The 21,784-nt window shown below is 55.0% G+C and overlaps 2 protein-coding genes and 1 long non-coding RNA gene across 7 annotated transcripts; 1 reads left to right on the top strand and 2 right to left on the bottom strand.

Annotated features, from left to right (window-relative positions):
• The first annotated feature begins 5 nt into the window (after positions 1–5).
• On the top strand, positions 6–2,062 carry LOXL1 (lysyl oxidase like 1). The gene is made up of 6 exons (XM_042824547.1): positions 6–31; positions 260–397; positions 723–879; positions 966–1,061; positions 1,173–1,288; positions 1,567–2,062. The coding sequence occupies exons 1-6, from the start codon at positions 6–8 to the stop codon at positions 1,571–1,573; spliced, it is 540 nt and encodes a 179-aa protein (XP_042680481.1). The 3' UTR covers positions 1,574–2,062.
• A 1,645-nt stretch (positions 2,063–3,707) lies between these two features.
• LOC122163507 lies at positions 3,708–4,242 on the bottom strand. The gene is made up of 3 exons (XR_006169951.1): positions 4,164–4,242; positions 3,936–3,994; positions 3,708–3,770 (listed from the first exon to the last, which is right to left on the bottom strand). It is a non-coding gene; the product is annotated as an uncharacterized LOC122163507 (long non-coding RNA).
• Positions 4,243–7,377: 3,135 nt separating this feature from the next.
• Positions 7,378–13,376, bottom strand: CUNH15orf39 (chromosome unknown C15orf39 homolog). 5 transcript variants are annotated; one of them, XM_042824373.1, is made up of 4 exons: positions 13,297–13,376; positions 9,022–11,644; positions 8,179–8,296; positions 7,378–7,947 (listed from the first exon to the last, which is right to left on the bottom strand). In XM_042824373.1, the coding sequence occupies exons 2-3, from the start codon at positions 11,597–11,599 to the stop codon at positions 8,181–8,183; spliced, it is 2,694 nt and encodes an 897-aa protein (XP_042680307.1). In that variant the 5' UTR covers positions 11,600–11,644; positions 13,297–13,376; the 3' UTR covers positions 7,378–7,947; positions 8,179–8,180. The 5 variants fall into 5 exon arrangements, with proteins under 5 accessions (XP_042680307.1, XP_042680309.1, XP_042680306.1 ...); XM_042824375.1 differs by having other exon boundaries at positions 8,179–8,206; XM_042824372.1 differs by having other exon boundaries at positions 7,378–8,296.
• Between the last annotated feature and the right edge of the window lie 8,408 nt (positions 13,377–21,784).

Below are 21,784 nucleotides of genomic sequence, written 5' to 3'. Positions count from 1 at the left end.
GGAAGATGAAGGACAGAGTGGAGGATGAAGAGTGAGAGAGGAAGATGGAAGATGAAAGAGGAGGATTGAGGATGAAGGAAGAAGGATGAAAGGAAAGGATGAATGAAGGGTAGAAATGGAGAAGGATGGAAAATGGAGCATGGAATATACAGAATGATGGAGGATAAAGAAGGAGAGGGAAGGGAAAAAGGGAAGGGAGGAGAAGGGGATGGAGAAAGGAAAAGGGAAAGGAACTGCCTGCAACTTCCACTTTCCCCAGCACTGCCTACACCCCCGAAGCCACAGACTACGACGTGCGGGTGCTGCTGCGCTTCCCGCAGCGGGTGAAGAACCAGGGCACAGCTGACTTCCTGCCCAGCCGTCCCCGGCACAGCTGGGAATGGCACAGCTGCCACCAGTGAGTTGAGGACACCCACGTGTCCCCACCGCCTGTCCCCTGTGTGTTTTCTGCTCCGTTCTGCATCTTCTCTGCTTTACTAACAGCATTTTCCCTTGGTTTTCTGGCTTGCTTCATCTCTTTGCTGCTCCAGGGTCTTTGTGGGGGTCTGCTTTGCTCTGCCTCTGCTCCAGGAGCCACCAAACCTCTCTGACTAACGTCACCACTTGGTGCTGGCACAGACGTGGGGTTGTCGCAGAGCCACTCATAGCCCCAAAACCCACATTTGTGGAGGGGACGGCATGAATGGCAGGGGCACGGTCACCCCACTCCCTCCCACCTGCAGGCACTACCACAGCATGGATGAGTTCAGCCACTACGACCTGCTGGATGCCACCACGGGCAGGAAGGTGGCCGAGGGCCACAAGGCCAGCTTCTGCCTGGAGGACACCACCTGTGATTTCGGCAACCTGAAGCGCTACGCCTGCACGTCCCACACCCAGGTGGGATGGGGACACGTGGCTGGGGATGCAGCAGGGCTTGGAGAGATGCTGAGGGCCAGCCCCCAAACCCATTTTCCTTCCTGCAGGGCTTGAGCCCAGGGTGCTACGACACCTACAACGCTGACATTGACTGCCAGTGGATCGATATCACAGATGTGCAGCCGGGGAATTACGTCCTAAAGGTGATGGAGGGGCTTTAGGGGGTATGGATTTAGGGTCTCATTTTTGGGAGGGTCTTCTTTACCGTTCATTTTCTTACATGGGCTTTTTCCCCCCTTCTTCCCCCTATTTAGGTCCAGGTGAACCCCAAATACATCGTCTTGGAGTCAGATTTCACCAACAACGTGGTGCGGTGCAACATCCACTACACTGGCCGCTACGTCGCCACGACAAACTGCAAGATCTCCCAGTAAGGAGTTGTCTGGCTGCTGATCTGAGTTTATCCTTAGGAGGATAAGATGGGATGGAGGGGTTAATGCTTTTTATCACTTCAGGTTTGGAGTTGGCCAAGGGTGAGGCTGGGGGCTGGTACCGTGCTTGTATCATTCCTACTTGTTATATGACATTGTTTATGCTTTCTCATTATTCTGGGGGAAAAAAAGCTGCAATGCAGATTTTATCGAATCAATCTTTCCCAGCTTTAAAATCAGGTTTATCAGTTCCAAATTTTTATGTTGCCTCTTGCAGATCTTGAGCCAAGCGGGGCTGCCCAGGCTCCTCCAGTGCCCCACCACGAGCCCAAAACCACCTCAGAACACCACCCCCGACTGCTTCACACTATCCAGAGAGAAGCAAGAGTGACTGTTTGAAATATTTTTATACTTAACTTTTCTTTAACCTGCATTGTTTTTCTGTTTTCTGATGGAAGCTGATGATAAGTTGTAGCTGGAATAATGGAAGGCTTGCTACCGAGCTGGCAGATCGCATGTTTAGCAATAGGGAGCTCGGTAGTTTAAACCTGCCTGTATTTTAGGGGGGTTCAGGCACTTCCACACACCCCACAGCACCTCCCAGCAGGATGAAGGCAGCAAAAAGTTGGAGGCGCTTCCCCAGAAACTCGGGCTCCGTGCACAGTCCTCGGGACAACAGGACGCCTGGTTTATTACTGAAATCATTATTTTCACGAGCTGTTAAGAACAACAACAACAAAATGCCGACAAACAACAACAAAACCGGAAACCATTAAAACACGTTGTTTGGGGCTTTTTCTGTTCCGTTTTACGCGGGCTCAGCACCAGGTGGCGCTGGTGAGCAGATAGGGGAGTGGGCGTGGCCTGGGATGGCACCGCCCATTTGCTTAGACCACGCCCGCAGCGACGCGCCTCCCGCCACACCTGCGCTTTTACCCTCAGTCCTCACTCCGGTCCGTCCCGCTCAAGGTTGCGCATGCTCTCTCCACCTCCCGCCCACTGCGGGGGGGGGCGGGTCTATTTGGAGAGCAGTGGGGCGAGGATTGGGCAAGCAGCGCGGGATTGGCAGGAAGTGCTGTGAGACGTGATTGGGCAGCGGTGAGAAGGGGGCGTGTCCAGCTCCGGGGTGGAGGAGCCTTAGTACGGCAGTGTGGGGGTGTAGGGCAAAGGGGGCGCATGGGGACGGGGAGCAACACCACAGTTATCGGTCTGAATACCAAGGCAGGAGCTGATAACACCAAGTACAAGCTGAATTCGGAGACCCAAGATTCGATTACTGCAAATAGAGAGCTGGTGGTGAAGCTCGAGGGCAGCTCTAAGCTGCACGGCAGAGCTGTAGGAACCAAAGGAGGGGTTGTACTTTGGTCAACAGGAGCCCAGCACAGGGCAGAAGGCTCAACACCCCCCATACAGCAAAATCAGAGCTAGATGTGATAGCTTATAAACAGTTTATTAAAGTTTAACATATAAATTAATCTTTCCTTACACTGTTCTCAAAGAATATCTGGCATCCTAAACCAGAGGGTGAATAGAGACAGATGCTGAGAAGCTGTCTCCCAACAGACTCTGGTTCTGCTTCAGCTCCAGCAACTGCATGTCCTCTCAACAGGCCACAGATTCCCTTTGCCAGCACTCGTGAGCCTCCTCAGTGGCCTGAAGTCAGGAAGGGGAGAAGTAGCCGTGAGCTCCAGGAGTCTCAGCAGCAACCACATCCCCTTTCAACAGCCACAGATGGGGCTCAGGAAGCTCAAACCCCCACCAGGCCCTGGGATTGCACAGGGCCATCTATCTGCACATGCCACTGAGACCCAGTGAAGTGACCTACTGAGCTTCCAGCCTGCAGTTCCAAGAGAGCAACCCAGGGTCCATTCACCCCCATAAAAGCCACTTACCTCATCAGAGGCTGCCCAGAAGCCCTGGTTCTCCATTTCAAGGGTCTGTGTCCCTGCTTCAGGGTCTCTCCTGTCCGACAGGACGGCCACATCGCTCCAGCCAAACCTCCTGGTCCTCAGGCACTGGGGGGAGAAGAGGACTGCAGTGGTACCTCCAGAAATCCCTGTGGTCCCTCTTTTATCCAAGTTCAGCACCACAGCCCTTGTACTCTCCACCACCTCATCCCACAGAGGAGACAGACATCACCCTTACCACCAGCAGGACAATGGGAATGGTGATGATGATGAGGCCACACACAACTATGATGGACACGCCATACTCAGGAAAGCCAGGGGCAGGAGGGGGCTCCAGGGTGTCCTCTGGGGTGGAACAGAGCTGTTAGCACTCTTGATTTGGGTTTGCTGTTCCCACACCCCAAAAGAAGCTCACTCACCTCCTACCGAAATGGAGTATGGATCCACCTGGAAGTCTGAGGCAGCCAAAGCCTTGTCTGGCCCAACTGCAAGAACAAGAGCCTCCAGGACTTCCAGGCTGCTGGGAGCAGGGAGCTGGAACACTGCATCCCCATGACACAGCAGGGAGCCAGGCCTGTGGAGAAGGTTGGGATGAACTCCAGCATCAGTTGGTCCTAATGAGCGTCCACAGCTCCCAACTCAATGGGAGTGTTGGGATGTGTCAGTGCTCCTTGGGATGCAAAGGATGCCCACAAGACCTCCCCAGCCTTGTACCCTCTTCACCAGCCCTTTCACTCACAGGAATCCTCTTATCACCACTTGCAGGAAGCTCCCGTTGTCCCTCAGGGCTTTTGCCACCTAGAAGAAAGGTTTTGCTCAGCACCCCATCACTCTCCAGCCCCAAACAGGAAGAAGACATCTCACCCATACAAGCCCAGTCAAGAAGGTGATAACTGGTTTGTAGGGCCACCCCAAAGCAGAGCCATTCCTCCAGCACTGAGGAGGACCCCGCTGCTTCCCCACCTACCACATTTCCGAGGGCCCTCCTGAGCTCCCGGTGCTCAGCAGTGAGTGGATCCAGCAACTCCTTGCTGAAATGCCAATTGGTGACCAGGAAGGAGAGTGGGTAAACCTGCAGCTGCAGCCTGGTCCCTGGGGAGGCAGGAGGGGAGCTGAGTGAGCAGGAACAGCCACCAGCACCATCACCCATGGGAACAGCATCCTCACCTTGCACCGACAGCGAGCTCAGGTCCACAGAGCACGTGGCAAGGGCAGTCAGTGCCTGCAGGACTGCAGTGATGTTGGCATGGGTGGTGGTGTCCAGATAGATGTCCCCAGCCATCTCCAGGTCCCCATTGGCTTTTCTGTGAGGAGAGAAGCTCTAAGCAAGGCCTTCCTCCGTCCTGCTGAGCTGCTCACGGCCATAATAGTCATAGAGGAAGACAAAGATTTGGGCAACTGCCTGCCATACCTGAGCTGGCCAACAGTGATGTTCCTCACAGGGTAGAGGGCACTGAGAGGCTGCATCACCTGCAGGAGAAGGAGATGAGCTCACCCCCAGCCTCAGTGCAGAGCTATGGAGATGCATTTGCTTTTTGACAGGCTCCAGATGAGCAGCCATCACTCTGCTCCAACCCACTTGGCGTGGGGGAGCACCCGCCATACCTCACCAACCAGCCTCTCTGCAGGCTCCATCCCACCCAGCACTGTGAAGGAGAAGGACAGCTTCTCAGGGTCCAGGCTCTCCACATTGAAGCCTAGAAGAGTTGAGAATGCTATTCACACCCCCATGTCTTCCTTGGGAGATGCAGCAAGCCCTGACCTCATACCAAAACCAGCACCAGATGGTAGGAAGGATCAAGCTGTACAGCCTCCCATGGCCACGTCAAGGGTAGGATCAGATGGGGAGGTCAGGGGGAAGCCTGAGAGCCCCACCACATGGGTTTAGGGTTCTTTCTATGCTCAGGGAGGGCACTGAATGGCAGCTGCTCTGCTTACCGTTGGAGCTGATGGAATGGGGCTCCAGCCACCAGCTGAAGGCATCGTGCCCCCAGCTCGCCCCTGCCACCAGTGTGCGGATGAGGTGGGAGCTGGTAGGAGCCTCCCCCTGGAACACAGCCTGTGCTTGCACCAGCACTGAGCCATTCCTGGGGGTGAGAAGAAGGTCCCAAGGTTTGGATCTGCACAGCCCATCCATAGGGTCCCATCCCACCAACCCTAATCAACCCTACTCACTTAAACCCAAGGATATTTGCTTGGAGGAAGGTATCATAGGTGGACAACATCTGGTGCAGCTGGAATAGAGAAGCAGCTGGTGGTGAGAGGCTCCTGTATTCATGCTTTGCCCATCAGCCCTAAGCAAGTCCAGAAGCCAGCTCCAGAGGGCTCAGCCCACACTCACCATCATCCTCACTTCTTTCTCCAGCTCCTTGTAGCTCCTCGAAAACTTTTTGCTCAGATCTTCAGTGAAGGCAATACCCAAGAGCCTGAAACTCAAGGGCAAGGTGTGCACAGGGGTCTTTGTCCCCATGGATCCAGCACTGCCCACAGTTGTCACGAGTTGCTCTGGAGTGAAGAATTCTCCTGCTGCCACCCAGCTGGTGGCTATGGGGACATCAGCTCTGTCTGCAGAGGGGTGCTGGGAGGTGGCAGGAGAAGGGCTGGACTTTGGATGAGCAGACATGGGCAATGTTGACACAGTGAAGGTCTGAGAGCTTGGGGCATGAGTGGTGGTAATAGAAGCTGGCAGGTAAGTTGGGGATGGAGAACTGATACAAGGCCCTGCAGCAGAAGGCTTGGAGCTGGGAGGATGCACAGAGCCCAGCGTGTGCTCTGAAGATGCTGCTGGAGAAGGTGTCTGGGTGGTCAACCCCACCGGGGAGCCCTGGCTCACATCTGCTGCTTTTGGACACCAGGAAGCCCCCACAGCTGCTCCATGCTGGCACACGGTTTCAGTGGCCCCAGGCTCTAGGGTTGTAGCAGGAGATATCAAGCTCTCCCCATCCTCAGTAGGACCTGTGGTGCTGGGGAACCACATCCAAACGGGGACAGAAGGGGCTTTGGTGAGTGCTGGGCCAGCCTGGTGTGCAGGGGATGGATCACTAGGTTCCTCCAAGGTGACAGCAGAGCCCCCGAGCCCCTCTGTAGGAAGGGATGGAGCCAGTGCATGTAGGTGGCTGACGCCACGCGATGCAGCGCTGGGAGGTGACGATGAGATGATGGCTGTAAGCCCAGATCCATTTCCCAGCACCTCATCCCCAATGGTGCCTACCACCAGAGCAGCTTCTGTTCCTCCAGGTGTGACGGGAGGCATCCGCACAGTGCTATGGGTTCCATCCCAGCTGGATGCCCCTGCTGTTGGCAGTACTGGGGATGACTCTGGAAAGGACTCCAGTTGGGAAGTTTGCTCCAGTCTTGGGCTCCTTGTTGGGGCTGCAACATCAACAGTTGCATTCTGGATGTGGGAGAAGCTGCTGGGTGCAGGTGAGTCGGATGCAGTCATGCTGTTGGCACCCAGCTCCAGTTTCAGGGCTCCAGTTGGAGTTACCAGGCTCTCGGTATCCGTCCTATTGCACAAATCCTCTTTGCCATGGAAGCACCCCACGGTGCCCTCAGCATCCATCTGTGCCCTCCTGGATTGGCCAAGCAGGTCTCTGTGTAGTGCCACCATACTGTCCCTCTTGTACGAGGCACCAGGGGACAAGGCCACCAGTGAGCCCAGGATGTGGGGCAGGGCAGTAACAGACAGACAAACAGCCAGCACCAGGACAGCCCTACACCTCAACCCCCCAGAAGCAGGGCTGAGAGCTGGGACTGCATCCCCACGGCCACAAAACATCCTTCTGTACCACCAGGATGTGGCACCTGCAGAGCCTGGTGGTACCACCCTGCAGCTCAGCTCTGGAGAGCCCATAAGGACAGCACAGCTGCAAAGAGGAGCAGGAGGAACCTTAGTGAGAACCCCAACCCCAACCCCAACCCCAACCCCAACCCCAACCCCAACCCCAACCCACCTAGTGAGAAGAGAAAGCACCACACCACCTACCCCAGCCCTCAGCTTTTATCCCATTTCCAGTTGCCCTTGGCCAGCTGGCCCCCATTAGTCCATCAACACCCCAGGTGAGCAACTAATTAAAGCTTTCAGGCCCAGCCCCTATCAAGTCAAGGATATTCTTGGGGTTGTCCATGTGGTTCCCTTCCTAGGAAGGGTCTGTTGTAATCAATGAGCTGAGACTGAAACATGGTGTTGGAAAATGAGTTCTTTAATGAGGTGAGGTGCTTCTGGAGACTCACAGTCTTACAAAACATTAAATAAGGCAACATAACTTCCTTCCCTGGGACTTTATGCATAGGTCTATAGGTATATAAAACCACATTACAGGCTTATCAACAAACACTGCTTTCTAAACTCCTTTACAGCAGCAGCCTCCCCGTGCTGAGAGAGACCCTATTTGGCTATGAAAAATCATGGGTGTGTTTTTTTTTCCTTTTTCTCCATATTCTTAGTTTAAAATAAATACTCCTGTAGTGAAAAAATAATAACATAACCCTCATCTGAACTTGTTCCTCGTCTGCTAGCAACACCTGAGCTGTAAGGTTCTACACCGTGAGGTGGGGGGAAGGCAGTCTGTCTGTCTGTCTGTCTGTCCTGGGTCGTTCTCTGGGTGCCGGCAGCATTTGGGGGTGTTTTTGGTATTCATGTCCTTCAGTTCTTCTTTGCAGCCCCTTCCCAGCCAGGACTGAAGCTCTTCCCCCACCACCATCGCTCCCCTTGCTGTGGTCCAGCGCAGTCAATGGACGAAGTCAAATTCCTGAATAAAAGACAAGTATTAATTAGCACTGAGGAGATAAAATGAAACCGAAGGACAAAAGAGCCCAGAATGGGAAGGCAGCAGGTTGCACAGAGCTGCTGGGGTCGTTAGCGTGGTCACCTCCCCATACCCAAATCCTCCCAGGCACAAATCCCCGCTCCGAGCCACGTTAAGCACCGTATGGGTATAGAGATGTAAAAATGTCCATAAATGCACAAAAAAAGAACTCACCTCTACTGGCCAACCTCCGACCTCGACCCTGCAAGACACAAAGTCGGTGGTGATGCCTCCAGTTGAGGCAACTGGGACACGAGGGCAGGGTGGGACCGTCCTGCTGCTGAGAGCCTGCCTGCAGGAAGGAGCTGGGTTTTGTTGGGAGAAGCGTTGGGGTTTCTCAGGAGAGGATTTGGGGCTGTGTTTTATAGGGTCTGTGCCATGTGGAGGCCAGTTTGGGGAAACATGGTGGTCGAGCACTTGGAAAGTGAATGGGGAGCAATGGGGAAGAGAACTTTGTCACACCCGAGTCCTCAAGCAGGATGATTTTGCTGGGGCATCCTTGGGTTTAGTAGGGGCATCCTTGGGATTTAGGAGTGGAATCCTTGAGGTTTCGTTGGGGACATCTTTGGTTTTTGGTGGTGGGTCCTTGGGTATCAGTAGGGGCATCTTTGGGGATTTAGTAAGGAATCCTTGAGGTTTTGATGGGGGAATCCTTGTAGTAAGGAATCCTTGATTTTTGGTGGGGGCATCCTTAGGTTTGTGGTTTTAAGTGGGGAAACCTTGGGTTTTAACGAGAAATACTTGGGTTTTGGTGAAGAAACCTCGGGTTTTAATGGGAAATCCTTGGGTTTTAACAGGGAATTCTTGGGTTTTAATGGGGAACTCGGGTTGCAGTAGGACATCCTTGGGTTTTAGTAGGGAACCCTTGGGTTTTAACAGGAAATCCTTGGGTTTTAAAGGGGAATCCTTGGGTTTTAAAGGGGACCTCTCGGGTTGCAGTAGGGCATCCTTGGGTTTTAGTGGGATATCCTTCTCCAAGCCCCATGGGGAAGGGATGGGGATCACCCTGCTACCTACCGAGCTGCTGCTGAATGGAGTGGTGCCACAGGAGGTTCAGCAGATCTGGGTAGATCTCAGGGAGCTGTTTGAGAGCCAGGAGCTTCAGCATGCGTGAAGTGCAGCCCTTGAGCTCCAGCTCCCTCAGAAGCTTCTCTTCAGAGAGCGTGGTGGGCCGCAGCTCCACTTTGTGCTTCTGCAGCACCTGGTCCACAGAGGCCCCGGGGAGCTCGGGGAAGAGCTTCTCCTTCACCACGTGGATGGGGATGAAGATGGCACCTGCCCGCAGCACGTAGGGAAAGGGACACTTGCGGGTGAAGGCAAAAGCCTCCAGCTGAGCCAGGAGCTTGCTGAGGAGAGCGGCTGCATTGCGGAATGCCAGCCAGATCTCCTTGCCTTTCGGGGGCTTCTGAGGCTCAGGGAGTTTGGAGCCGTTTTTGGTTTTAGGAAGGGATCTGGGTGTCTCTGCCAGGGTGTCTCCCAGCTCTGTCCTCCTCAGCCAGTCCCGCAGCAGCTCCGGGGAGGACGCGGATACCGAGCATGAGATGATGCTGCACAGGGACATGTGCAAGGCAGAGAAACCCTGGTTGACTACGCATGGCTGGGCTGGGATGTGGCAGGGGCTGGTGGGCAAGGGGGGTTGGGGCAGGGCTGGTGACGTGTCCACAGGCTTCGTGTTGTGGCAAGGCTCCTGTGGGACAGAGGTGCTGGGGGAGCCCTGCCACGTGTGTGGCGGAGAGCTGGGCTGGGGGGCACCGGGGGGTCCCCAGGACTTGAGGATCTTGTATTTCTTGAACATGAAGGCAGCTGAGCTCTGGAAGTGGCTCCTGTCCTTAGAGCTGACCTCCACCAGCTGCGCTGGCACCTGGGCTTTGGTGTCCTCACCCACCTCCACTTGGTTGGGTGGCACCTGGGGTTTGGTGTCCCCACCCGCCTCCACCAGCTGCAGTGGCACCTTGGTGTCCTCAGCCACCTCCACCTGCCCCAGTGGCCCCTCTTTCTCCCCTGGGTCCAACATCCCCTCTGTGCGGGTGCTCCCCGTTGTCACCAAGCTCTTCTTCAAGCTCAAGTCCAGTGCCACATCACCAGGGATTGGCTCCCCACCGCTGTCCTGAAGCCCTGGGTGACTTCCTGCTGGTGGCTCTGGGGACACGGGCTTTGTCTTGGGACCTTCGGGGATCTTTTGGTGACAACTCTCCCCTTCACCACGCAGCGAGCTGGATGTCGCCTTGATGCCAGCAGGCTCCTGACCGCTGCTTGAGTTTTGTGGTGTGGCTGCTTCCCCTTGTGGATGCTCCTTGGGGACATCAGTGGAGCCTTCGGTCCCCTCCAGGTACTCCCGGTAAGGCGCCAGGCTGAAGACCTTGTTGATCACTGGCATCGGTGGGGAAGGGGGGGACACATCACCACTCTGTCGGTCCCTCAGCCTCTCCTGGGGACAGATGGCCCTACAAGGGATGAAGTGCTCCTTGGTGGCATCCCCGACCCCAGCTTTGACCACCTGCTGCTGGCAGGGGACGGGGTTGGCCGTCAAAGCCTTATCCAGACTGTAGCCAGCCTCTCCTTTGGGAAACGGCCCCAACAGCCCATCAGGTGTCTTCTGTGGGGTGTGGATGGGGTGGAAGGCGCTGCTGTGCCTCGTCACCACCCTCCCTCCATGGGCTTCCAGCGGTGCCTTTCGCCCATCGCTGTGATCCTCCGTAAACAACACAGCATCCATGGGGCTGAAGGCGAATCCAGGATTTGGATGCAGGTACCCAGGAGCTGGAGGCAGGGGTGGAGGCTCAAGATCCCTTGGTGGTCCCATTGCTTTCAGAGAGGGCAGCGTGCCCGGAGCGGCCGGCCTCGACGCAAAGCAATCCAAGGGGCTGGGATAGTGGCTCTGGGGGGTTGGGGGCTTAAGGTAAGTGCTGGGAAAAAGGGGAGATTTCCCATTCACCATGAAGCCGAAAGCTTTGTAAGAAAAGGAGCCCGGAGGCTGCGGGTAGGGGGGCTGTGGGTAGCAAGCAGAGGGATGCTCCCGGTGTGCCTTCATCCAGGGGTCTGGGATGCAGGTGGGAATTTCGGGTGGCTTCCCCTGGTCATGCACAGCTGGGGGACCACGGTACTTCTCAAAGGCAGTGTAATAGTGGGAGAGGGTGACGGGGGAGGGTGGGGGCACAGCAGACACGGCCCCCGGCCCCCTTTGCAGGGCATCACCTCCCTGGGAGCTCAGCGGTGAGAAGCAAAGTGGGGCTGCATACACGGGCTTGGGGACGGCTGGTGGCTTCTTCAGGGGGAAGGGGTGGCCCTGCTGGCTGGGCCACTTGTCCTGTGCCACCAGGGGGTCCCACATGGGGTGATTTTTGCCCTGCTCAGCACCCGGTCTGACCGTGGGGCTGTGGGGCTGGCGGAGCAGGCAGTGTAGGAGTTGTCCCTCTGCCTGTGGGCAGGAGAAGTAGGAGCCCTTGTAGCCGAGGTGGGTTTCGGGGCCAGCTGTGAGCACAGGGTTGGGTTTGCAGGGAATGGAGGGGATGCCCGGGTCGGGTTCGGCCTCCAGCCGAGGTAGCTTGTGAAAAAGGATGGCATCCAGAGGCTCTGAGTGACGTTTTGAGGCCATTTATACTCCACCGAGGTGTGCGATGGGAGAGGTCAGCTGGCCTTCCTGGGTGGGGAAAAGGGAGAAAACGGGTCAGACACAGCAGGGTGCATTCACCTCTCTCTTGTCTGAAGTTCTTCGGACCCTTTTGGCATCTTGTGGTTTGGGGTGGGACCTGCAGCACCAGGCGCTGCGTGCCAGCAGGTGGAGCTGGCAGACCATTGCATCACTGCCCGGCCTTCCTCATCACACCCCAGAACCTCCAGCACCTCCGGGGAGTCCCACCGAGACGCCTTGAGCATCCCTCCGTGCGTCCCTCCGTGCACCCAGGAGCAGCAGCAGACATCCCCCAGGATCTCTTGGGCATCCCACCGAGATGCCTTGAGCATCCCTCCAAGAGCACCACCCAAACACCTCCAGGCATCCCCTGCCATCCCCCAAGCATGGGCCAGCTCCACTTGGGACCCCCCCCCCAACAACCTCCAGGCCCATGGATAGGCTCAGAGTGCTGGGATCTCACATCTTCTCCACACCCCCTCGTTTTTTTTTTCTTTTTGTGGCAAGAATCAGCAGAGAAACAGAGAAGGAAATGGAGGAAGAGAGCGTGGAGATAAGATAAAAGCCCTGTCCGCAGAAGGGGAAATGGCTTCGATAGCGGGGCAAGCTTGCTGGGGTAGATAAGGGGACCCAAGCTCGGTGGCTTTGCTGTGGAAGGGGCTTGAACCCATGGATGAGGCTGGGGAGGGGACATGTTTCCCCCCTCACGTCCCTTAGTGCTGCCATGTCCCTCTGCTGGGACATTTGGGACGGAAGACTTCGGGGAGGAGAAATACAGGAAGGCAACAGGAGCCCTGCAAAAGCAGGAGGCTGCATCCCAAGGCACATCCAGCAGAAAGACGGAGCCAAAGGTGTCACCTCCACGTGCACGGGACGGGGCTTTCCCCTTTTCCCCACAGTGCCGACGTTTAAGATGGATACTGCACTCAAATATCGTGCCTCACCCAATTTCTGTGCCTCCTTTTCCCCCTTCCCTGACATGCACTCATCTACAAAGAACCATTGTGCAACCATTCCACGGTAGGTCGACGCCAACGCTCGCGTCCCCCCCAGCCCCAAATCCCCCTCCCAGCATCGGGGAAACATCACAGAATCATCCAGGTTGGAAAAGGTCACCGACATCATCCAGTCCAATCCCACGACTGGGGACGGTGACCCCACCACCGCCTTCGTTTCACCCTACATCGAAGCGGACGGGGAGCCCTCCAGCTCCGCCGTGCCCACGTGTCCCGTCCCGCTGTCCCCAAGGGTGGTGGAGGTGACACGGGGCCCTTGGGTGCTGCCGAGGAGGTCACCTCCCCGATATCCCCGCCGGGTGCGGGCACGGCCGTTGGCTGTGGGTGCAAAGCGGAGCCCGCCTGCCGGTGGAACCCATGGGGACTTTCACTTTGCAGCTTTTTAACATCTCGCACCCAACGGCGTTGCGCACGGATGGCAAAACTCTGCACTCGGGGTCACCGAAGCAGCTTTTTACAGCGGGGAAAAAAAAAAAGAAACGCAAACCTACCGGCCCCGTGCAGCAACCGCATGCTCTACACCGGCCATAAATGGGTAAAAGCCTGCAAGCCGAGCTCGGGTCCCATAAGCAAGAGCTGCCCCGCAGCAACCGAGAGGGAGGAGGGGGTTCGGAGCCGAACTGCCGAGCGCTGTTCCGCACTCACCTGGCGGAGCCGCCTCCTCCGGAGCATCTTACGGGGCCGAGCCGGGGAGGGGGCGGCCGGGGGGGGCCGGCACGGTGCTGCTGCCCCGCTCTGCTGCTCGCATTGTGCGGAGGAAGTGGGAGGAGGAGGAGGAGGAGGAGGAGGAGGAGGAGGAGGTGGTGGCAGTGGGGCGGCCGGAGGAGGGGGGAGGAGGGGACGGCCTCGCCACACGTGCGCCGAGCGCGTCGGGGCTCTGCAACCTCCAGCGCCTGAACTCCATCGGGGACGGCGGTGGCCGAAAGCACGCGGCCGTGCGTTGGGCTTCTGGGATCCGGGTCGTGGTTTTATTCATAGGAGCTGCGATGGAACTCGGCCAGCTTTCGGGAAACGGGAGAGCAAAGCTCGTTATTTGGATTTACGGCCGTGAAAAAGTCATTGGTGGTGGGTTTTGGTGCTCTGCACAGAAGGGCGGTTGGCTGTCGGTGGGACAGATAATCCCTTTAAGCTGTGATTGTGCCAGGAATGCTCTTCCTCACCCCGGTTTTCCTTTTGGCTCCGAGCTCAATGGGGAAACTTTCAAGAGTTGAAGAGAACTCCTCTTGGGAGCAGTTCTTTGCTGCTGGGCACCCTCTGCCAGCCTGCTGAATCACAGAACCATTGAATCAAGGTTGGGAAAGGCATTTAAGAGCATCTGTCCAACTAAATCTGATCCAATCCTTCATTAGTACTCCCAGATTTCTTAGCAGCTCTCGTTCTGCTAAGTCTATTTTTCTTTTCCTGTAATCTCTCTAATTCCATTTTCCTCCTTCAAAGGCATTTAAATGGTGTGACAAGAGGCTCTCAGCGCTCCTCCAATTTCCAGGGGGTATTCCTTCTACAAGGACTTATTCCTGAACACACTGCTCTCCACATAACGTCCCTCCTCACATAGCTCATTCTCCCCAACGTGTTTTTCTTTCTTAACAGCTTTTGCAGTAAATACACGTGGTTATTATAAAGACAGGTGGGAGGAAATGGTCTCTGGGCGATGATGCTCTCATGCTCCCTGCGATGCAGTGCGTGGCCAAATGGTGCTGGGATGGTGATGCAGAGGACCGTGCTTTGAGGGTTTTGTTTCCTCCTGGAGATTTCGGGATGTTTTCTCCCATTTCTGCCCTGCTTGAAACTGAAACAAAGGCCAGATTTTCAAGCTCTCTTTCCAGGATGGCACCCTCCTTCCCATCCCACCCCGCTGGTGGCAGTGAGCCCATCCTGGAGCTCGTAGCCTTGTTAGCAGCTCTGCCCTTGGAGACACGCCTGGAGGTAGCAATGTCCTCGATGAAGTTCTAATTATCAGGTTAATTGGAGCCGGAGAGCCATGCAGCTGCTCTTAATTCACACTCTGCACATTTCCCATGGAGGATGCTGGGGTTGCATCATGCAAGGCGAGGAACAGGACTGCTGCACTCCAAGGAGCTCTTCCCCCTCCCTAAAGACCCAGAGCCCTCAACGAGCCCCTCAGGGCCCCATTATTTTGGGCACGGGGAGGTCATGGAGGGCTGATGTGGGTTTGGGGCACTCCTGGTGGGGAACACCTCTGGATGAGGCACCCCATGGCACTGAGCTTCTCTCTTTGCGTTCACCTTTCCTCCCCCAGAAAAGCATCATTAGAGATGCAGGAGTCATTATCTCTAGATGATTAACCGCAGATAACGAGATATCCCCCCCAGCAACAGCCAAGCAGTTGTAATTCCTCAAGAGACACAACGCATCACTACATGAGGGGATGTTTTCCCAACTCTATTTTTTCCCATAGCAAGGAGAACTTTGGCAGCCCCGTTCCAGAATCGAGATCCCTCCACGAAGGAAAAGCCAATGAGGGAGAATATGGGAAGCCACCCGAGAACTGCCTGCCCTGGATCTTGCCTAGCAGGGAGTAACCATCCCTTATTTATCTTCTCTGGACTCCTACCCATCCCTGATGTCTTTTTCCATCCTACTCCACCCCCTTTTGCACAGGAGCCAGTACCTCCCCCCTCCTTTCTGTCTTAGTTCCTCTGGAGATGGAGATCAAATGGAGGGTATTAAACAGATTATCATTAAATACAGGGGAAAAGAACAAGTTTGGGATCCCAGCCCATGCGCAGCGCTGCGGGTGCTGTGTATGAACCCAACACCATCCCTCGCCTTGGGACCCCGCCAAGCTCTCTTGGCCAAATAACTTCCTGTCTTCTTTCTTTCCTCCTGGGCTTTTTCCATTCCTGGGTGTGTTTCCATCCCATGAAACTCCATGGAAAATTCCCAGCAGAGGAAAGATGAGTTGGCATTCCCTGCTGGAAAACCCCACTGTCATCCAGCCAGCATCACTGCACACCTCGGGTGCTTTTGTCTGGTGGCACCCACAGCTGTATGTCCTTCCCACGATGTGAGGATGCTCCACAGCCTTGGCTTTACGGCCATTTCCTGGCCCCAAAGAAATGGATCAGGCTGGGGTGGGATGTCCCTGTCCCTTGGCTCTGCACATCTGTCCTGTCTAGAAAGATGCACCTCAACCCAAAAAGCCAAGGTAGGAAGTTCTTTATCCTGACCATGCTACGCTCTCTGCTGTCCACACAAAGCCAACTGGTGCAACTTTCATAGGGCACCAGCTCCCCATAGGGCACCAGCTCCCCATAGGGCACCAGCTCCCTGAGCCCAGGTGCTGAATGCCCATAAAAAGAAAACTTCTACTTGGCAAGCACCAAAAACCCATCAATCACCTCCGAATCTCCATCCCACGCAGCAATTTTCAGTGCCCGGAAGGGAAAAATAATAAATGAACAAAGTTCTTGGCAGTGCCCACTGCAGTGTTTCAGATTCAGGTTCAATAGTTGGGATGCTGGACCTGCTCCAACAATCACGGTTTGGGATCTGAGTTCTTCTCTTCCATCCCTCCGTCACCACTTGTTGGTGGCTTTGGGGGCTGTGGGAAATGTGATGGAAGAGGAATGATGGAAGAGGAAAATGGCTGGAGAGGAGGTGGTGGTGGGATCCCACGGCTGTGGTCATGCCACACTGCAGGGCTCTGGGAATGTGGGTCACCACGCAATAAATCCCTGCCCTCCAGGTGAGAGCCTCATGGTGGAAGTGTTCAGAATCCCATGCTCTCTATTCTCCTTTTTATTCTATCCATCTGACATCACAAACCAGCTGGGAAAAGAGCAGGGCCACCCCATAGAGCTGGAGGCCACCCGTCACCACCACTGCACTCAGCGCTTTCTCCATTCAGCCTCTGGAAATCCAGAGTTTGTGGCTGGTTTGTTGGTTTTTGGTTTTTTTTTCCCCCCTTTTTGGTTTGATCTCAGCTTCTAGAAGAGCACAATTAGGAAAGGGGAAGGGATTCACACCCCAACCTACAGGCAACCCATCTCGTGGGTGGAAGGCTGCTGGACACTGCAGCAATGCAGCTCCAAAAGCACCTCTGACATAAGAAAACAGCCTTGGAGAGATAAGGCAGAAGTCACCTGAAGGAAAACAGGGCTCCTGCTGGGTACCACGCTGCCAAGTGGGACAGGGACAGACCAGATGCTGGCAAAACCACCCACGAATGTGGGTGTAGGATCAGGGTCGGGTGGAAAAATCAATAAGGTTATGGGGGAGGACGGAATAAAAGCCATAAAAAAAGAAAAAGAAACAGCAAACCCTCAAGAAATTTGGTTTTGGAGGCAGATGCCGAGATTGGAAAGAAGAAAGAGGATTGGGCAGTTCCCTTGTCTTGGAGGATTTCACGCAAACCCAACTTTGATGTGACACGTCCTGCTGTCTCACAAGGCTGCTTCATCTGCATTTTGGTGTTTCCATGCAGGAGGGGCAGCCCAAAACCACGACCTTTGGTCCCAAGCAGGTAATTAATGGGCTGGGCTTCATTTGCTCCACTTTGGGAAGCCCAGTGCACGGCACAGCAGGTCCTGGGTTTTCCAGACCTTTCATCAGTGTAGGTAAATCCCAGCCCAGGGCCTGGGACTCTTCATTCTTATAAAAACCCATCACTTTTCCCATCTGCAGCAGAATATGCACCTTTGGCACGTGGTCCCAGCAGCTCTCCAGGAGGTGATTCCCATCTTAGGTGCCCACCTGGGACCTCCAAGCTCCAAGCAGTGGTGACCACGGCCAATGAGACTCCATTGCCCATGGGCAACATCCCACCCCTGCCTTCCACCCACACTGGCCAAACCCAGCCCCATCCCAATGCACCTCATCCCTTGGCAGAAGCTCAGCCCATCCAAGCACAATGCCAGAGATCTCCACACAACATTAAGCAACCGAGATTTTAGTTTTGTTTTGACACAAAGCTCAGCCCTGCTCTGCCAGGAAGCTTCCTGGTGATAGATTTCTTCCCCCAGTGCCCTGCAGCAAGAGGGTAAAATTCCCCATAGCCTTCAGCCCTCCCATCACACCTGAGGGCATCTCAGAGGCTTCCCGGTCAGCCGGTCCAACCTCCTCCCTGCTCCCAAACTTCTCCAAACATCTCCACCTTCTCCAAGCAGGTCACTGAGTGCCCTGAGGCCGGGTCAGGCATAAGATGCCCCATAGCCACCATTCGGCCCTGTGGGCCAGAGCTTGGTGACACCGTCGTTGGATGGCCATAAGATGGTGGCTGGCCTTTGGTACGGCTCAGTGCCCAACATCTTCCTCCCCTTAAAAATCAGGTGAGCAGCATAAGCCCAGCCACCTAGGGATGAAAAGAAGATAAATCAATAGATTGCCTCAGGCATGGTGTTGGCTGTCATTAATGCAGGAAGGGGAGGGGGAGGATGGGGTGATTCACAAGGTCCTCAGTGAAGCAACCCAACCCCATCTCCAATTGCCGGCAGAGAGAAAAGACTGAGAAAGGAGCTGATTGCCCAAAGCAGACATTGACCCCAAAAAGCAACAGTAAGAAGCCCTCAGCACCCACCAGGTCCTCCTGAGTGCCCCAAGGTCTCTCCAGAGCCAGGACATTTGGGGGAAAACCTTGGGAAAACCCATCATCTGTCCTCTTCGTTTCTGCTATCGCCACCAGCTTACTCTGGGTATGATGGGCACCTTTATCTGCAGTCCCCAGCTCCTTATCTTTAGGGACCAGAAGCATCACTTCCCTTCTCTGCCCCGAGCAGGGATGCTGAGCCCAGATATGGATCCCACAGCCCCCAGCTGTGCTGGGGTGACCCTGTGCAAGGACAGGAAGGTGGGGGGCACCTGGGACAGCCCCAAAGCCTTGGGCCACCTGGTGCGTGGTGTGGGATATACCTGTCACCATGGGATGGTGGTGCCAAGGAAACAGGGAGCCCCAAAACACGGCTCTTGGGGACTCCATCCCCAGTGAAATCCAGCCCTGGCATGTCCTGCTTCTCAGGGGCCATGGAGCCAGCAAAGCAAACACTCACAGGGAGCTCTTGAGCTGTGTCAACAAACAAGCAAATAAAAGATGAAATAAATCTTCCAGGTGTGCAACATTTCTATTTAAACATCTATTGGGGCTGGAGTTGCTCCAGTGCTCCTGACCCCATGCTGTCTGTGAGCTCCCTGTCCTGCGAATCCCAAGCTTTTTGGCCCCCCCCCCCCGCCCCCAGTTATTGCTTTTTCTCTCTGGGGTTAGTCAAAGTGGAGGCCCCAGCACAGCAGGACGAGGTGAGCGAGGCAAAGCAGGAAGGAGAAGCAATCAAGGCTTTGTGCCAAAACCCTTCAGGCTTTCAAAGGACGAGGGTTTGGCCATCCCTGCAAGATCTTGGGGGTACAAAGAGAGGCCGAAGGCCAAAAGAGCCGACCAGACAGGGAAGTGAAAGAGCCCGAGATAGCACGGCATCCGTCCCAGCGGGCTTTCAGTAATCACAGCTGCTTTCGCTTCTCCTCTGCACTCTGATAGTTCCTTTGCAGGCGGGTTTTGGTTCCTCCCCATGCCCCCTCCGCCTTCCTTGTTTCAAGGCTGAGCCCTCAAACCACTTCAGCCTTTATTTCCAGTTTCTAAACCACAGAGGTGCCACCAGTTCCCATGCTCTGTGCTGCTCTCTGCCTAGCCCCAGGATCTGCATCCCCAAGGAGGATGCGATGGGGATGCTCCTGGGAGAAGGATGGCAATGCTTCCTTCGTGAGAAAAACAAGGATACTCTTAGGGCAGGGCTATCTTTCCAAGCAGAACAAAGATGGGTAATAATAGAAGGAAGAAAGGGGTGAGGAGTTTCTCAGTGGCATCTGGCTTTTCGAAGAGCTTCGACTTCCAAAGAAGCAAATCACAGCCAAGTCCATTCCCAGGCTGTGAGTCAATGAATCACTGAGACAAACACACCACATCTTCACCTCCATCTTCCATTCCCAGGGCACGCACCACGGATGGGAACAGCCCCGAGCTGCTGGGTTCCGCCCAGACCCCCTCTCGCAACTTCAATAGAACCATTTTCTTTTATTTTGCTTTGAAGAATCGGCATAACAAAACCCAGCATCGGAACCAAGCGTGGGCTTTGTTCTGCTTTTGTTAATTTTAGTGCCCACGCATGCAAACGATGGATGAGAGTCAATATTGACATTCCTCCGCAGCAGGCAACCGGGTTCATTGACTGCAGTGGGGCTGGGCTTCACATTCACACCCTGAGCGAGCAGAGAGCAGAAGGAGCTGCAAAATCACTACCATTCACATGGCAGCAACCTGACCCCAAAAGCTGCCTACCGAAGGCTGGTGGCACCAGGGGGAATCAAGGAGCCCTGCGCTGGGAAGTCCCCGAGCATCACTAGTAGGGAAGGGAGAAGAAGGGACTTCCCAGGGTGGATGGGGAACCCCAAGCGTTACGTGCTGTGGCCGAACCTGCTGCCTTTATAAAGGGGTGTTCGAGCCCAAGACTGAGTTGCAATGCAGTCACAGCACAGTTGATGCTTGTCCAGGATCCGGGCTCCCTCCCATCGCATTCCTTGGTGCTGACGTGGTTTGCTTTCTTCCCCCAACCTTATCGCGCTGCGGTTTGTGAACTGCAATTTTCCAAAGCCATAAAGCAGCCCAGTGCAAAGGAAACCGACTGCACACCTGAAAGCTGCTGCTGTTCCTCAGCCCTGCTGGAGCTCCCCCAGTTCAAACCCTCCACAACGCTGGTGGAGATGTTACACGGAGCCACTGGGGCTTAGGAACAGCATCACCCCTGTGGCCAAACCTCTGGCAGCAAGAGGAAGCACCTAAAGCAGAGCAAAACAGCTAACAGAAGACACCAGGTGTGCTCTCCTTTAGGGGACTGGATTTTGTTCCCACCAAATGGGGAGCAGCAGCCTGAAATGGGGTTTGTCCCCCGAGGCAGCCTGTCTGGTTCTCGGGGTCAAAATAATCAGGCAACAAAACTCACCAATGTGCACAAAGGGATGCTGACCTCAGTACAAGATATAGGTCTGAAAGACCACCACCTCATAGTCTTTTGTTGACTGGAGCTAAGGAGACGTTGGGAGGGAGGAATGCAAGCGATGTGTGGCGTGGATTCAGCTGTCAGTCCCTTGGGAAAGAGATCCATCACTTAATGAACCCCCTACCATGCAGTATCAGCACCATGGCACTCCTCTGGCCCCTTTGGGGTGCACATCCAAGCCCAACTGATGGGAAAGACTTGTAGGACCAGGGTGCTGCCAGCAAGCTGGCCAATGCCCAAAGCACTCTGTCTGAAGCTGGGTTATCCTCACACAAAGCACCGTGGCATTTCCGTCCTCCTCCCAGCCCCACCAAGCCCAGCAGTTGATGGTTCAGACTGAGCTTGGGGTGGGGGACAACGATGAATAAAACTGCAGCATGAATGAAATTGTTTGCTTTTTTGCTGTTCTAGCATAGGGGGAAAAAAAAAAAACAACCCAAAAACCATCAGGCCAACGTTTTCTGCCCCGGGGCTGCTGGCACATACCTTGCCAGGGGTGGGGATGGGTGGCTGTGCTGTTGGTACATACGAGATTGCTTCAGTCCTCTGCCTCCAAAGAAGAACTTAACTGTTTCTGATGTTTGCCCTGAAGGGAAGGCGGTTTTGGCAGCCCTTATCCCACCTTGTAATGCTATCACGACCTGCCTCCAACCCAAAATCACAGCAGGATCTTTCGGTGACACACTCAGCCCAGGGCACGGCATCCCTGCAGGTCAGTTTGTGCTCTACACGTCAGGCAGTTTCGAAGCCTTCCTGTCATACCCCCAGGCTCTGATCTTGTCATTGAGGCTCCATACATTTGCAGGACAAAGGACCAACCCTCCGTATTCAAAGATCTCCAAATTCTTTCCAAGCCTTAAATTAAAGCCACCCAACTAGCCCCACTGGCAACCTCTTATCTGCACTACAGGGCTATCCAACGTGGAACTCCACATCTGAAAAGGGCACTTTATCCCACTTCTGATTAATTATCACAGCTCATGCTCTGCAGCTTACGCTTTACACATCCACCAGCACTGGGAGAAGCGGGTGATACCTGCCAATGTGCCTGGAGCAGCTCAGAACAGCAAGACAGATCCCAAACAGCTCAGTGCTCCCACCAAGGACGTGGTGTTTTGACTCGGCATGAG

The sequence above is a fragment of the Centrocercus urophasianus genome, unplaced genomic scaffold (assembly GCF_019232065.1).
Source record: "Centrocercus urophasianus isolate 14NV4802_14NV808 unplaced genomic scaffold, USGS_Curo_1.0 seq_23, whole genome shotgun sequence".
Taxonomy (NCBI): Eukaryota; Metazoa; Chordata; class Aves; order Galliformes; family Phasianidae; genus Centrocercus; species Centrocercus urophasianus.
The sequence above is the reverse complement of the archived record's forward strand: the minus strand, read 5'-3'. Positions and strand labels throughout refer to the sequence as shown.